At 37.1% G+C, this 18,327-nt stretch overlaps 1 protein-coding gene across 3 annotated transcripts in view; it reads right to left on the bottom strand.

Moving 5' to 3' along the window:
• The window catches only part of LOC124160424 (origin recognition complex subunit 3), a 28,628-nt gene that overhangs the window by 2,650 nt on the left and 7,651 nt on the right, over nt 1–18,327 (bottom strand). For 2 of the 3 annotated variants that reach the window (XM_046536279.1, XM_046536280.1), the window contains 6 exons: nt 13,013–13,129; nt 12,769–12,904; nt 9,768–10,306; nt 7,270–7,533; nt 5,375–5,494; nt 2,273–2,340 (listed from right to left, as the gene is read on the bottom strand). In XM_046536279.1, the coding sequence (XP_046392235.1) occupies nt 2,273–2,340; nt 5,375–5,494; nt 7,270–7,533; nt 9,768–10,306; nt 12,769–12,904; nt 13,013–13,129 (1,244 nt within the window). Of the gene's footprint in view, nt 1–2,272; nt 2,341–5,374; nt 5,495–7,269; nt 7,556–9,767; nt 10,307–12,768; nt 12,905–13,012; nt 13,130–18,327 lie in introns of those variants that run through there. The other variant, XM_046536281.1, reaches the window with a different exon arrangement.

The following is an 18,327-nucleotide window of genomic DNA, read 5'->3' as shown; positions in this document are numbered from 1 at the left end:
TAGCCATTATCAAGGTGAAAAAAATTTCAAGGTGTATAATAGTTGAAACCCAAGGTCAAAATAATAAAGTTTTGTGGAACATTACAAAGTGATTTATTTCACACTATAGATATATGTATGTGGTTCCACCAAGTGAAGCCTGAACACTTGATTCAAGTTGATATACGTAATCAGAAAATATAAAATTAACTACGTACAATATGATGTTTCTTTAAAATACTAGATGAAAATTCAATTACAGAATTAATTGTTTTAGTTACCAGCTCTAATTACTTAATGGCACAAATAAAGTAAATTACAGTAGACTCTCGTTATTACGAAGTTCACGGGACCGAACAGCCGGAGGTTCGTAATAACGAAGTTCGTAAGAACGTTTCTTTTAGGAATCATCGAAAAAAATAGTGTATTATAATCGCGATTAAATTACGCGGAAATATATATAAACAGGAAAATTCGTTTCAGTATTTCAATAGAAGACTACGCCATGACGCAATCGAGGGTTGATATCTTCCCGAATACGTGAACTCCGATATTCATACTAGATGCGTCCCAAGACCTTGTTCCTAGGTTGATAAAATACAGTCCGGCCACCGAGATTTGTCCAATAACAGACCAAATGGTCTAGGTTTGGGTAGGGGGCAAGGCTGCCAAGTAAGAAAGGGAAACGCTTACAAATTGTTCCGTGAAGAAAAGAACCGGAAGGGACGACGAGCGTGAAGGACCCAGAGGAATAATCACTTGTTCTTGTGATTCGAAGAATGGGCTTATTTTGGTAGATCAGGCTTATTTCGGTGCTCGTTTATGCATTTGACAACGTTGTATGACTAGGCGAGGGTGTGAGGTGCGCTTGGGGGACAGCAATTGGCTTTAAACCGTGCTGGCGCAGGATTATCCGCCCCTCTTATTGTGCCATAATCGGACAGCCCTCGCCAGCCGGACTGTACGCAAGTTATCGAGGAGTACTGTTATCCTGCGGAATGCAACACTGCATTACATGTATGCGCTAACTCACTATTGTGGCAAACTGATCTAGCGGGGCCTGCGATGCATTCGGAGCCAAAAAAATAGCTCCCCACGGTGACGAAGAACGGGCAAAACACTGAACAGTTCCTTAATTCACACCGGATTCAATGATACCTTATTCAGATTGTGATCACAGTGAGTTTCCCAGCGCCACACCGCGTAGTATCGGCCAAATTCGAAATTTGAAAATTTTGAATGATCGTATCTCTGAAAATTCGTAAATCGAATGTGCATAGGAAGAGGATTGACTGTACAACCAATTTACTAACGGTTATGAGTGGGTCACTATGACTTCAAAGGAATGAAGCTTGTTATATGATGTAGCGTGTAAACTGAATAAAGAACCATAATTGACGCTCTTTGGCACAGTACACAAGAAGAACTTAAACGTGGCGCGATTATTTAAGCTTAAGTGTAGTGAATATCCACCTAAATGCCGTGACTTGTGCGTGGAACTTCGTAATAAAGTTCATATTTTAACCGCCGGGACCGGGACTGAGGTTCGTAACTTCGTAAAAACAAAAATTTCGTTATAACGTTTCTTTTACTATAGCTTGGATAGGCCTTTTCGACGGGACCAACGATTTGCTTCGTAATAACGAGAACTTTGTAACAATGTTGTTCGTATTAACGAGAGTCTACTGTACTATTTTTTGGCAAAGTTTCTATAAGCTTAACCCTTATAATGGCACAGCAATCTCTGTTTTCACTCCCAGAAAGCTCAAGCCCGATTCAAGATTGCATCAGGAATTAAGAAGAAAGGCAAATTCTTTGAGTATACAGAACACTAAATATGTACCATAGTAGCAATACCATTTCAACGGGAGTGATAAAAATTTATGTAACCTCAAGAATCAAAGTAAAGGACTCAAAATATAATAAACGAGCATTTTTACATGGGATTAAGCATGGGGCTGAAATATTGGCATCTTGAGCATCTATGGGATAAGTGATGAAACAACGTAATGGAAAAAAATCAGTATGTACTTATCAATTATACTTATCAAACTGGACTGGGTAACTATTGATTCAGATAATTGATGCTCCACAGCACTATAAATGAAAACTGGTTGCATGAACTATCATTTTCAAAAATACACTTCCAACCCCATGCCCACATCAATGCCCACACGAATTGGGGCAAACTCATCAAGGATGGCAAACGAGACGTTGCAAATGCAAGATGACAGATATTTATGATACACATGTAATAAAAATGCATGCACTATTTATGTAAAATAAAGGATACTGCATATTTACATCAACCTGTACTTCCTTGCCATCATCGGCATCAGAGTTGACAATAGTGGAGAAAGCCTAAAATCAAGGGGAAAGCCAAAAATAAATCAATATAGGAATTATGCATGTATGTAGCTATGATACAGAATCCGCCATTAAAATTACCCGGAAGGCATATAATATATGTGTATCTAAGAATTATAGGAATGGCAAGAAATGTAGGGTACAGATTGATCATTAACCTCGCATGCAAACAAATCTTGAACAATGAATCACCCAGAGTACGCCACAGCTGAGACCTAAGGATTATATTCCTTTCACTTCAAAGTAAGTGAATAACAATAAGTCTTATATTGGGCCCTATATACTGTTTAAATGTAGTTGCTTCCACATAAATTTTAACAGTGGAATTGATTTTCGCTGCTGAAACATGAGAAAATTTCAATCAATTTATAAAAAATAATTATGTAAAAGGGATTTTAAATTTATCACTCAAAATTTAATGATAGGAACACATTTTGAGCAGTAAACTTCCTTCCCTTCGTGGTAGCATATCCTTCAACCTGAGATTAAGTACTTATCTCATAAGCAAGGTCTGAAAGGGTATAGTGAACAAGACAGAAGCGATTACAGTAAACCCTTGCTTTGCAATGGATTCAAAATGCTATCTGAGCTGACAATCATTTCTTTAATAATGCTCCCAGTGAGAGGAATGAAACATTTAGTGGAAAATGTATGACTACATCATTTCCCAGAAGAAAAAACAATATTGATAGCTAACAATCTGACGATAATGATTAAGAGATTTCTTTCCCAGTTCACCTGAAACTCCTCACTCCACCTAATGGGGAATTCCACTGAAAATGGATGATTATGCGATAAAAATATACCCTTCATGCTAAAAGGGACAGTGAAAGAAGTTCTCCAACCTGCATATTATTCGTAAAATTCCACTTTGTAAATTGTACTCATAGTAATCTTGCACTCCAAGCGACCCATTGCCATGTTGGCAAAGCGTGACATCAGAGTACAGTAAACAATATGTTTACATGGTGCCAGTAGACTATTTGTCCCAGTTTTAGAAAAACCTACGTATCTCTCAGTGCAGTTTATCTTTTTTTCCTAACATTATATAATATGTTCATTTCATCATCAGTCATGTGAAATATTTATCCTGAATAATTAACAGGTTTAAATAAAGTATGCATACTGGAAGATGCAGCACAGTCTTGAATAATAGCGCTTATTACTTTTTCATCCTTCTCATCCACGGCGATTTCTACAGTATAAGATTATTGTTCTCACTTTATGTTCTGGTGTCACCTTAGCCCCAACAGTGCAAACACTCTAATTTATTAACAGTTGAACCTATCCAACTCCTGAAATACCATACACCTCTCTTCCAGACCTAGGAATGCTAAGTATGTAAATCAAATATGTTCCGTTGTATTTCTCCAAAACTTTAACTTCACATATTCCAATATTGCACCAAGTACACATTAAAAGCAATGAGTAAATGACAGTAGTTAAATGAGATACAAACCAAGCTTTAGATTGCTAGCGGACGAGGTTGTTGATTTAATTTATGTTACATTTCAATTTCGCTGCTACTCAACTCCACGCCGAAATCTTCATTACTGATGAAGAAGTAAGCGACCATGAATTAATCTACCTACAGAATGTTCCTAGAATGCGTTTTAACGAAGTCGGAGTCAGCCATTGTGCAATATTCACACTGTAAAAACTTTTAAACTATTCACAATCGTTTTTGACACACCCTTTAAGCTATGAATCAATATTGCCATAGATGTTTGTTATCGTCGTTACTCTTTTGTTATTGCCATGGAGCGAATTCGCTTACTCATATTCTGATGTCACAGGGCGTTCTTGCAGCGCGAAAGAATTTATGTATTCTTTTTCGCAAACTTTGAAGCTATGTAGCAACAAGAATATTGAGAATATTTAGTCATAATTTGCATACGTTAATAACTTAAGCTTACTTATCCACACATGTAAAAAAATTACCTTTTTAATTCTATGAGATCACCCCATTATCATCCTCATGGGTTACAATCAACCATTAGACTTGTATGTACTTGTGCATTTAATTAGCATCATTACAAATAACAGCTTCATAGCAACTCAGCTGATATTGTGCACAATTAAAATATCAATGCAATTTTGTTTTCACACAAACAACATGTTACCAAATAGATTATTTTATCCCTTATTTGTTAACTATATTCATATTTAACACGGCAACATTGCCAATTACCACTGCCCTTTAAACTGATATCTTGCCATATGCTGATTCAACATACAAAGGAATTTGCTTTATGATCAGTCCTATGGAGCAAGGGTCTACTGTATAAGAAATGGTGAGAAGGCAAGTAGAAGAAAGAAACACCCTAGCCATCCTAAAGGCCGTTTTACACGGTACATGGAATTGCGCAATCTGGTGTACGTGCGAAGGCACAATCAAACTTGCATCATGTAAAGTGGTGAATTGCTAGAACACATGCGAGAATGCGTGGATGCGAATCTGCAAAATAGCCCCTGTTCTAATTTCGTTCATGCATTCGCACAATTTCACGCCATTTTAGAAATTGATGCGAAATTAATGCAGCTCTAACCTGCACAATTCCGTGCCCCGCGTAAAACGGCCTTAACAGTTGGTAATGGAAACACTATCTGCTATCACATAACAAAGACATGAACAGGATGGTGAGGAGACTTGGGCTACTCAGAGGAGATAGGAGATAAACCTGTGCTAATAAAGTGCTTTTCACCACAAGAATGTGCTATGTGTGGTTGTATAAACACATGCTGAAAAATCTTTTGATCATGACAGAATGTCTCAAGCAAATAATTCAAATCTAAAATATCAATAAACCACAGCAAAAAAAATCAACTCAATTATCAGCATTTTCACACATCAGTAATTCAATGCAAAGGTTAGTTTGGATAGGTGAGGATAGAACTCACCCTATATTAAGCTGCAGGTATGCAAAATTCACACATTCATGGTAGGGGGCCAAGTTACTTTCCCTGGGTCATCTCGCACTTTGAATATTTGTACTTGTTAATTATTTTCTTCACAATCCACACTTACCTGAAGCCAATCATAAAGATTAATCATTCGCCCACATTCGAGGTGAAGCTTGTAGGCAATGGATACATCTGGCAGAGATGGAATAATGCTTGATATCTCGGGCAACTGACAGCATTTACACTGTTGAAAGAATAAATATAAATAATTAATTCAAAAATAAGGTAGAACTATTGTCTAATAAAATGCATGCAATGATGAAGTTTGTGATGAAAAAATATTTGACGTAGCCGGGATTTGAATCTGGATCTCCAAATTGCCAGTCAGGCCACCAAGCCATTTTCTCAGAGCAAACTATTGTTCAACAACCAAATCTTCATACACACACAAAGGATTTTTTGAGGAAATATGACCTTCTAAGTAAAACAACAACACATTGAACGAATGTGGGCGAACACACTTACAAGGGCAAATAGGATTATCCAAAGACTCAGCAACAAGTCAAGTAGAAAAAAGATTCATGTCACCTGAAAATGATGCTGAATTTCAAAAAATAAAGAGTTTATAGTCAATAACATGCACGTGATAATCTATAATGCTTCAGCTGCAGCAGTTAGATCATATGTTTTCCACAAAAGGGGAAATATATACCAATACAGGCTTTTCCACTTCTAGAGGAAAATGTGTACCAACAAAATAATAAAATGCAAACCCTTTCCCTCAGCCGTAGAGAGGCAAAGCCACAGAGCACAATTTACTGATGCTTAAAATAACAAGGACAAAATTTGAAGTCCCAAAATTTTTGCAGTGCTTTCTCAGGGTAGTCTCTGAAAAAATAAATGCCAACGGAAGGTCAACCCCTACCCACAGGGTGAAGGGTAGGGGACAAGGTTGCCGGTTCATAGAGGGAAACACCCACATGTAAACAAAAGGCTTCCGTGAAGAAAGGAGCAGGGAGTGTTAAGGCCCAACAGAAGAATTGCAGTCATCATTACCTTTTTATGATTTTCCTACCTGCTACTCTGTCCTCACTGAGAAAATTGTTTAACTTGTTTCAAGGATTCATATACAGCAAAACCTCTTTACATTGTAATGGATGGGGCCAAAATTTGGGAAATTTGATGTATGGAGGTTCACTATAGAGGTTTCAGTGATATGCACGATTTTTTCATATCCTTTGGAAATGAAAGGCACTACTGTCTTTTAAACCATTATATTTATGCGTTTAAACAAACATGCAAGCATTAGTGAGCATGTATGTAGTTATTATTTAATAATTTCAGATAGCGAGAGCTATCGCGTGATTTTTACCATGATTCGAGAGAAAATGATGTGAGCTCTCTTAATTCAAGTCACCTAAAATGATTAGGATAGTTGGATATATTTTTTCTTATTTACTGTTAGGTATGCTCTCATATGGAACAGAATGGCCATAGCTAATGGTTAACATGAAAATTACAGCATATTAAAGGTGTATAAGAAAAAAAATAAGAGTGAAAAATTTATCACTGAAAATGTCATTCCATGTAAGTAATCGCGGCTATATTAATAGTTTCTATTTGTCTCGGTACAATTTGCAGAGGTAGTTAAGCCATCTCGGGGGTGTCTCTTGGTATGATAAGTGGAGGTTTTATGAGATAAAGAGATTCACTACAAAGAGGTTTGCCCATAAATTTACATGTAAATCTGACAGGACCGTAGGGGTGGTATGAAGTATGGAGATTTATGATGTAAAGAGGTTCAATACATAGAGGTTTTACTGTACATGTAACAAAATTGTAGAACTAAGTGAGGGTGTGTGGTGCATTCGGGGGACAGCCATTGGTTGCAAACAGTGCTGGTGCAGCGTTCTCCATCCCTCTTTTTGCACAGGCATTGGACAACTCTTGCTAGCCAGACTGTATTTTCAAGGTGAATGTGATCTTTACTACATTATGGAAATTGGAAAAAGAACTTGCCTCGAGATACTGCTGCGGGTTGATCAGGATGGAGTGGAGGGCAGCCTGTGGGGACGGAGGGATGAGGTGGCTCCTCACAGTGGCCACACTCTCAAACACAAACAGCTCGTAGAGAGGGAACGTGATGAAGGGGCGGGGTCCATCACCGAGCGAGAGCACCAGCGCCCTCTTCAAGCTGTCCAACACGCTCCCTTTCATGCTTTCCCACTTGGCCTCTTCCCGCGCTGCCTTTTCTTTTATCTGCTTTGACATCATCAGCAACTTCTACGAAACGGATGACCACATTCTGTGAGCAAGATGACACTTACAAACAGACATACACATTTGATAGAAAAATATTTAACCCATTATAACCCAATGTTGCTTCTAAGAACATCAAAAATGTATACATTTTCACCTCTATTTAGGAAAGATTTAAACTAAGAGTTATTTTGTGCTGTAAAGTTTAATTGTGAAATATGTAGTTACCACAATAATTATGATTGAATAGAAAATTTTCACATCTTTTAAAAGGAGAAGTCTTGAAATTTAATATCTTCCATAAGCAGCTCTGGGTTAGAAAGGGTTAAAGGCTGATTTATAGAAAAAATTGGCAATAAATTATCCCAGGGAGCAATTAGCGTGAGATTCCAGCACCTATACATCAATGGTGACATTCAAAGGAAAAATTAGTATGGAACCAGGTGAATTTAGATCAGGGTTTGACCAACTATGAGTTAAAGGGAAAATTAGCATGAAACTTTGGAATGTGCAAAGTCATAGTCATTTTTCTTTCATGCACCTTCCCTCTGTGTTTTGCAAGCTCCATTAATTGTAGAAGAAGATGTCTAGAGGTGATAAATAACATATACATACATAATATGGAATTGAGAAGCAAACTCTGGGAAAGACATTGATGCTGCTAAGAAAAAAAAATGTCGACACCTTGTGCGCAGCAGTTTGCTGTTAGTTCAACACAAGAATGATAGATGATGTCAAGTATGTACACATGAATTTCTTTCGATAAACACTCCAAAGCTAAGACGCTAATGTTTTGTTTAATGCTGAATTTAAATTCATTGCTATTTCTTTCTAAAAACACCAGCCTTACCACAATAACCCATGTCGAATCAGTACGGCTGCTAAAAGATTTCCAAATTCAAATTTGCTGAATTATCCCTCACAGTAATCTTCATTTTTCCTTGACTTTTTTACTCTTTGTTTTGAACCTTTTAGAGTGAACCCCGTTTTACAGTGGGCTTGAGTCAAAAATAGATTCGGCTCATGATATGAGCTGATTTAGCGTGCACATTTTACAATTTCAAATTTCACTGACTTCGTTTCCACATGCACATTATGTTCATCAATTATTAAATTCTAAATCTTAATTTTAGATAACAAATTTTCAATATTGCAGCATTTAAATGAACTGAAGCTCTTCTCAACGAATCCTCATCTGGAAACAGAGCACTATCAACATACAATGGATTAGATGCGTAATTGGTCCTTGGGACTGGATTATAATCACAAAGCAAGGATCTTCTACATCACATTTTTGAATGCTAAATATTAATAAACAGAAATAAAATTCTCTTAGAAACATAATAAAATTATTTAAAAACATATTTCCTTATAATATGGTGGTTTCCTATTTTTTATTGCCTAAATCAAAAGATTATTACTCTTGGAGTACGAATTTCACGCTTTTAGATTTTTAAATGACGACTATTTTTCACGATTAAATGAAAAGTGAAAATTTCCAAGCGCACAAAAAAGCAACGACTAAGTATGAATGCTGGGAAAAGCCTGGGTGATGTCATTCTGGTTCCAGCTGCCACTGTGTGAGACCACCTTGGTGTGAGGCTGTGAGCGCCGCTACGATGCAGGCTACGAGCAAGTAGCTGAGTACCCTGCAAGCAGGTAGCGCTTGGCTTAAATAGGGAAATTTATACCCTATTAAACGAAGGAAACTTTCAAACCATAGGCAATTTTAATAGGTGATTATTAAGAGACATTTCCCTGAGCTCTGTCCATGTCATGCATGCATTGGTAATCTCAGACGATGTAAAACTCCTATCTACTCATATAGAAACTAGGTCCCTGTGCCGTCATGTGGAGTGGCATCGCATGGGTGCCAATCTGGTCTTTTTAAAATGCAGTTAAAATTGATCATTGCCATTCGTCTACACTGGGATTTCCTAAACCAAATAATTTGTATATTATGAATACACTTATGGCGGGTAATGAATCACAATCAATGCCTTTCGTTTTCTTTGATGAAGGAAGCTACCCTATTAGCACACATACAAATACTAACTAGTACACTTAAAGAGAGTCACATAAAAGTTAAAAAATAGAAAGCTCTGAGCCCAGCTAACATGAAAATGTTTACTTTCACAATTTTTCAAAAAATAAGCTTTATCCTACAGAACAGGATAATACATATTAGAGTCTAATCCCTTCGACGAATGTACGTATCTGCCAAGATAATAAATGAATGACTTCATTTCTGCACTAACCTCTCTGAGTTGGGCTCTGTCCATCTTCCCTGCAGTAATATCTAATGAATCTTTGGCTGCTTCCTTTTCGACACTACTGATGTCTTTAATCAAGCCATCCTTAGGCATTTTTGGAGTCTTCTTCCGTGGACTCTCCGGGGCTGACCTGACACCATTTGCCCTCTTCGAGGGACTACTAGATGGCGAGTCATTTCTCAATGGACGAGCTCGCTTAGTCGGACTTTCATGCAATCCATTCAATGGGCTGTCAGCCAGTTTTTTCCTGGGACTTCGAGGAGAGTGATTTAAAACATCACCATTAGTCTTTAAGCAGTCAGCGACTAACACCTTCACATCAGATGAGCCAATAATATTTCCATTTTTTAAAGAGGGACTATCTTGAAGAACTCTCCCAGATTTCTTACGAGGACTACCCTGAACTGATGCATTGGATATGGAGTTTTCTTGGTCTTTCCCAGCAAGTCTATCCAAGTCAAGCTTTATTTTTACCACAGAATCTTCTATGATACTTCCACTTCCTGGGCATGACTTGACGGAGTCTGAAATTTTAAGAAGGCAAACATTAATTTTTTTCAAATAATATCACCTATCCAAAAAATGATAGTTCACTAGTCTGCTTCAACATTTATTCACATCGTCTCACAAAAATTTTCGAATAAACAATTGTTAAAAATTATTCTCAAGCACTAGCACTGAAACAGTTAATGAGTCTAATAAGCAGATATATATATATATATAAGAACAATGCTTCATGCAGCAACAAAATATTTTGCAATATGTTGCAAACATTTGAGAGTGTGGGCCCCCACTGCCCACCAATGAATCTCCCATGTCGTGCCTGCAATGTGGGTAATTTAGAAGTACATACCACCAGGGGCGCAGCCAAAAATTAAGACTAGGGGGGGATTTTAGGCACGACTAATATTTTGGGGTGTGGGGGTATTGCATACCCGCCAGGGTAGGTAGGAGTTATGGGAGCCCTCCTTCAAAAATATTTTAAGATTAATGGTTCAAAATGGTGAGTTTTACGGCTTTATGAGGGATATTTGAGTAATCCAAGCACTTTTCTGAAAGTAATACAAATCCATTAAGTAAAATGGATTAAATTTAAAAATTTCTATGATCTCTGGGGGGGGGGGGGGTTTATCCCCCAAACCCCCACCCCCCTTGCTGCGCCACTGCATACCACCACCTTGTTGCAGCAGGCATGCCAGTTTGAGGCCAGCTTTATTCAGTTATTTTAAAGAGAAATAATGATCTATTCAAAAGAAAGATGTTGAAGCTAGATGTCAAAGTTTTTCCTCAAGTCAGACTAAAAATTTGGGAAGAGGGAGTTTGTATTCAGGCAGAGACTAAATTTGGAAAAATATGATTAATGAATGTACCTCAGTTACATTAAATAAACTCACCTCAAAACGACATGAGTAAAGACTTCAACTGTTCTTTAATTCAGCATGTATATCTGTCTGAATTGTGTCTATATTCTTTTGAGATTTGGAAATTTAGCGTAGGGCTAAACAAAGGATAAACAGCAAATCTGCCTCACTCATCCACTACCTATACCCAGTCAGTAAGGATGACAGTATCAGAATCAAAACAAACAGCCGTACCACTAGCCAATAAACGCTACGTTGCTCATACTTCTCATCGGACGGTCAACAGTAGAGAACAACGCTACTATGTACATACATAGCAGAGCATAATATAGGGCTCTGAAAACAGTGACACAATGCCTACCATACTTACCACAGCATCCGAATTCCTCAGATGAGGAAGCTCCATCACAAGTAATCAATCGCAAAAACTATGAGGAATGTTTTGAGCAAGAATTCTTGCACAGTAGTGGCAGTTAAAAAATTTACAGACTGCTTCAATTGTTTACGGAATTTTTAAAAATCTCAATTTACTGAGATTTCCAGATTTTTCAGACGAGTACAAACCCTGAAACACCTCTACTGTATTTCATCCTATATCCCTTTAGTTATCAACAAGTGTGCACTTTGGTTCCCTTTATTATTTCTCCTTTATCTAAATATGTAATATATGATTTACTTTCCTCCTCAATTCCTTTCTCAATCCCAAACATTCTTGAGATTTTTTTACCACATTTACCATTCCTGTTTATACACTTTACCACTTTGATTTAACAACATCCCGATTTTCTCCATCAATAGGCTAATACCCACTATTTTCCCTTCCTACCATCCACATATCCACTCTTCTATCAAGGCAAATGCTTCCCCTCCCTCCACTTTCTAAATGGGGGTGTTTCACGCCACCAGGCACATACAATAAATAGGTTTATTACAACAGTAATCCATAAGTAAGAATGGAAACATATTCTCAGGTATCATATTGAAATGGACGTACGGACAAAATTACTTACATATAATAATATATTAAGAAAAAAAATGTGATATTCAACCATTTGACACAAAAGGTACTGATACTTATGGGGTCAATATCATACTATGGAATGAACTTCCATGAAAGCAGTTAAAACCCACCCATCACAAATGGCCCACAGAGAATGACGATAAATTCAATATTCAGAAAATCAGAATACACCCATGCCTCGCTTAGTGCAAGGGTTGCGTTCCTTGGAGTCTTTGCACAATACCAACTTGTGCCTTATGAGAGCGTTATAACATTGGGAAGAACAGGATGTGTTCCCGGTAGCTTTAGTGTTGGATATCAAATTTCCTATAAACCATATAAATTCCTATTAATAGCCTTAGAAGAGGCATGGGTGTGCATACTTGTGCAAAAACAAAATAATTTAAATTGCCTAAGATGATTAGGGAATAAAGAAGTACAACAGGAGGGTGAGGGTCACGATAGCACAATCAGACGATAACTAATGAGGAAAAAATACTTTCACCTCCACCCACATGAATACACCTGTCACAATTTGATAGCCTATTAATTGGCTTACATACAAGTCTAGCATGCTGTACTAACAGTAGGATAAAGATCAGAACAAATTAATTCATATTATTACCTTCAAATATATTGTGCACGTTTGATAAGACTTTCAAAAATTCTTCTTTGGACAAGAGAAATAACAGCTTCAATGCCTCTTCAAAATCAGCAGAAAAAATGTTCTTGGTAGTGGCTTTAATGTAAGTATCGTGTAACTGCAAAGGACAAAAATTATAATTATGAACCAATGAATAAATCATGCATACTTTTAAAAAGGGAATTATTTATGATCTTGAAATAATCAAGAGTAAAACCGATCATACCTCACAGCCAAATGGAGAACCAGGAAGGCTCCTAGAAAGGGCATTTAACACTTGCACTCCAGTGTGGAATTCCCACATTCGCGCATGAAGATCAGCCATAAGCTTGGGCAATATTTTCTGTAATTGATATAAATATTTCTGTGATTTGAAAATTAATTAAATGCACAGAAATAATCACTGGAAATAGATTCGATGGTTACACAGATGTTGCGCATTTAACAGAAATATCAGTCATTAATGTAATGGAAAGGGAATCAGCTTAAATTATCTATATACATATATAAAAGAAAGTCTAAAATCGTGTTAGTTAGAACACTTATAACTCGAGAACGGCTGCACCGATTTTAGTGACATTAGGCTCTTTGGATTCGTCTAAGCCCCGGATAACATATAGGACATTAAAAAATAGGAAAAGTTCACAAAAGAAATTCAACTTTATCTTAGAGATATGTTTTTAGGAGTTGATTGTTATGACGGTCAAAAAAATAAGATTTTTTTTCGTTTTTGCTAATGTATTGACTGATCATTTTAACAATATTAAAAAAAATTTAAATATTCAAACATGTTAAAAATATTAAAGTAATATTAAAATAGTATTCAAATTATTGAATTAGAGGTAAGCTCGGCTCGAATTGAGTTGTCAACAAACACATAACTACCGTGTGTGTAAACAAATCTCCAAGCAGTTGTTGATTATCAGTAATGTCCGTGTACTCTGCATGAATTCAAAGGGTATAGAAAACTCACCATGGTAAGCGAGAGGTGTGGGGGCCCTCCCCAGACATTTTTTAGGATAAAAGGTCAAAATGGTAGGTTTTGCGGCTGTGTGAACAGTTCAATATTTTGTGACTCATCCGTCCCCCTAACATTAATGACCAAATGTTTTGGAGCTTTTGGGGGGGTTTTAACCCCCAAAAACCCCTCTCGCTGCGTCCCTGCTTCGCTTCGCCATTTTTATTTAGCTTCATTCGCTTTATCTTGCGCCTGATAACAAAACAAAAACTGTTGTTTATCAGAAGGCGCTTGACGCTAGACATTAAACCCGAATGTGTAGGGCACACCGTGGTGCGTTTACGCATGCAGCACGTTTACGCAGTGCATTTTTTCCAAACAGAGATACAATAACTGGCGCGCCTAAAGTCATTTGATACGAATGCTGCTTCATAGGGGCTTTTCTTACACTATTTTGAGCATCAGTCAAGCGTCGGTCTTGCATTGCGTTAACCTGCCCCGTGAACAAGCCAAGTTTACGCTACGGACTTAGACCTAAAAACATTTTTTTACGGTTATTAACACAAATAGCCAACAACTGAATGCATGTAATTTTTATTTCATCAATATTTCTTCATTTAATTTATAATAAATCAAATATGATTAAAACGATACAGCCGCTCTTTATTTATAAATGGTGCAACTGAACTATAAGTTCATTGAATGTTAGGCGGTACGAAGTTCGCCGGGTCAGCTAGTAAATCCATAAGAAGAACGGTAACTGATAGGAACATCTCAGGAATTAATTAATATATGCCATGAACATCAATGGGTTAAATATAAACAATGCTTTTTTGGACATTTCCAATAGGATGGTTTCCTATTATTTTTTTACTGCCTAAATTGAAAGATTATTACTCCTGGAGTACGTATTTCACGCTTTTAGATTTTTAAATGACGATACCTGTTTTTCGCGATTAAATGAAAAGTGAAAAATTTCAAGCGCGCGAAAACGCAACGCGTAAGTAGGAATGATGGGAAAAAGTCCGTGCGCCACATTTCTGGTTCCCCCTCCCACCTTGTGAGGTGACCTTGATCAAGGCTCTGAGCGCTGATAGGACGCAGGATGCTAGCGGGTAGCTGAGTACCTTGCTGGCTGGTAGCGCTTGGCTTAAAAAAGGTTTATTAATACCTTATCAAACTAAGAAAACTTTCCGACCTTAGTCAGTTTTAATAGGTGATTATTAAGACATGCTTCCCTGAGCTCTGTGCCTCATGCATGCATTGGTAACCTCAGACTATGTAAAACTCCTATCAACTCAAATAGAAACTAGGTCCCTGTGACGTCACGTGGAGTGGAATCGCATGGGCGCCAATCTGGCCTTTTTTAAATGAGGATAAAATTTGACCCTTGCCATTCGTCTGAACCGGTATTTCAAAAACCAAATAATTTGTGTATTATGAATACACTAATGGTGGGTAACGAATCGCAATCAATGCCTTTCGTTTTCTTTGATGAAGGAAACTACCCTATTCTTTTTCAAATGGACTGAAAACTTATTGTGTCAAAATAATTGAAATCAAATAATACACACACTAGGTGTACTAAAATAAAGACAAAAAACTACAATAGGACATTACAAAAAATACAAAGTAATTTCTAGATATAGAGGTAGAATCAGTGAGTAAACATTAACATCTATGGCTGATATCAAAAGTAAACATTAAACACTGGGGAAAGACATGCCATGCTGAAAAGAAATTTAAAGAGCACAATTTCTAATTAAATATTAATTGTATAGGCATATTTAAAAAATATTAATGCAATTCTTTTCTCATGTTAATTAATCAAATTAACCTCATATTTGATTGAAAAAAAAATACAGCATCAATTATAAAGTATTGCAGCCCATAAATGAAACAAGTGTGGAATACATCATATTCACACATTAGAGTCTCATAATTGATAAGAATCCATTTTTATAGATTTTAACAACTTCCAACTAGGTAGCATAAAACTTAATGATGAAACCATTTCATGCACTGTGACAATTAGGTATGTGGTTAGAGATTAAGTAAATGGAATAAAAGAAAAAAGGTATATGAAACCCATCAAGATCATAATTCACTGCTGTAGTCCAAACACATTCACAGGCAAATTCTCAATATGATATTCAAGGCAGAATCTGAAGCATTAAAGTCATCATCATAAACTCACCATAGAGATACATCACATCAAAATAATAAGCGGACACCAATGAAAGGTTGAGACACAGAAAATTTGAATTATTTAATATACTTGAGAATATATAACTTAACCCTTAACTAATGGTGCGGTTTTTTTGAGAGGTTAGTACTGGCATGGGGACATACCATAACCCCAAATTATTTATTTAATTTCTTAATAAATACTGATATTTTGTCAAAACCACCATGCATTTTTGAAAGTTCTTTCACTGCTGTTCAATCTCCGAAAACCTTCTCCTCACATGCAGCGAAAAGGTTAAAATGCATTTCGCTGGGCCATGAAGCAGGTACAGTAAAACCTCTTTACATCGTAATGGAGGGGACCAAAATTCGGGCAATTTGACGTATGGAGGTTCACTATAGAGAGGTTTTAGTGATAGGCACCATTTTTTTCATATCCTATGGAAATGAAAGGCACTAACTGTCTTATAAACCATTATATTTATGTGTTTAAACACTCTAGGAGAATAGAGTGGAGAGCTGTATCAAACCAATCCTAGGATTGTTGACCAGTGATGATGAAACACTCATGCATGCATCAGTGAACATATATTTATTATTTAATAATTACAAAAAGCGAGTGCTATCGCATGATTTTTGCCATGATTTGAGAGAAAACAATGTGATCTCTCTTAATTCAACAGTCACTTAAAATGATTACGATAATTGGATACCTTTTTTCTTATTTACAGTTAGGTATGCTCTCATTTGGAACCAAACAGCCACAACTAATGAATATGTAATATGAAAATTACCACACATTAAAGGTACATATATAAGAAAAAAAATAAGGGTTAAACATTTATCGCTGAAAATGTCGTTCCATGTACGTAATCGCGGCTGCATTAATGGTCTATAATGTCTCTGTATGATTTGCGGAGGAAGTAAGGCCGTCTCGGGGGTATCTCCTTGGTATGATAAGTGGAGGTTTTACGATATAAAGAGGTTCACTACAAAGAGGTTTGCCTATAAATTTACATGTAAATTAGACAGGACTGTAGGGGTGCTATGATGTATGGAGGTTTATGATGTAAAGAGGTTCACTACATAGAGGTTTTACTGTACTTCCAGGACGGGCGTGGTACACCCTCGTAGGGTCACAAATCCGGGACCCTTTCCTTGACGAGCTCACCCTCGATGACCTCTCTCTTTGACCCTCCGAACGGGGTCCTCCCTCCCCAAAAGTGACCGCTCTGACTACAATTTGAAAATCAACCAAATCAATCCGATCATCAAAAAAAGATTGTTTGCATCGCACTCCAGTCAATCAAGCACAATCAAGTATGTCTTTGATGAGTGTTTCTGTGATGAAAAATAACGATTTTATTAAATTTGATGAAAACGTGGTTGCGGACCACCGGAAATTGGCCATTTTAGCAAAGTTAACAAAATCGTTATTTCTCATCGCAGAAACACCGTTCAAAGACGTACTTGATTGCCTAATTGGCAGGAGTGCGATGCAAACAATCATTTTTTGATGATCGCATTGATTGAAAGATTTTCAAAATGCCGTCAGAGTGGGACACTTTTGGGGATGGAGGCCCCCTGCTCAGAGGGTCGAAGAGAGGGGCCAACGAGGATGAGCTCGTCGAGAAAGGGTCCCGGATTAGGGACCCTTTGAAGTGCTTCGGCGAAAGTGCCGGGCAGGGATGAAGAAAAAGTACGTTCACAGCAGCCTGCCGTGCAAACGTACCAGGTACGTTCACAGCAGTGAAAGGGTTAAACTATTTTCAACAATTGTAGATTATTAGATTTTGATATTTTCAATATTAAATGTTTTTTTTCATATTTTTAGAAAAAACCTTGCATTTTTTTGTGAAAACGTAAAATCATATATTATTTTCTCTTCATTCAGGTCCTGGGAATTGGTAATTCAATTATTATAACAAAATGCAAAATGAAGTAATATACACCACTTCACTTCACAAGAGTAGTTATGTACTTCAATATAAAAAAACGAGGTACCTATAACGCAACTAGTGGTGTGGGGACAAACTGAGTCCCCAGATCACTTAGCACAATGTTTACGCTTCACAAGGGTGAGGTAGACTGACAAAAACCAGTTTGGTGGGAGGGGGGGAGTAGACTTGAAGCTACTAAGTAGCTAAGCGATATGGCCAAATCACCCAGGAAGTAAAAAACAATTTTACCAGCCTGGGGATCTCAAATCACCCTGCACCAGTATAATCGGAGGTTTCAGGCGAGATGGAGAGGAAACGTGACATAATGAAGAAGCAGGAGCAATTTCCACAATTTAAATTCATTGGTACTACCGGTTTCGCTTTGCAGCATCATCAGCTACCTGCTGATGCTGTAAAGCAAAACCGGTAGCACCAATAAATTTAAATTGTGGAATA

Source organism: Ischnura elegans, chromosome 6 (assembly GCF_921293095.1).
Source record: "Ischnura elegans chromosome 6, ioIscEleg1.1, whole genome shotgun sequence".
In the NCBI taxonomy this organism is placed as follows: Eukaryota; Metazoa; Arthropoda; class Insecta; order Odonata; family Coenagrionidae; genus Ischnura; species Ischnura elegans.
The sequence above is the reverse complement of the archived record's forward strand: the minus strand, read 5'-3'. Positions and strand labels throughout refer to the sequence as shown.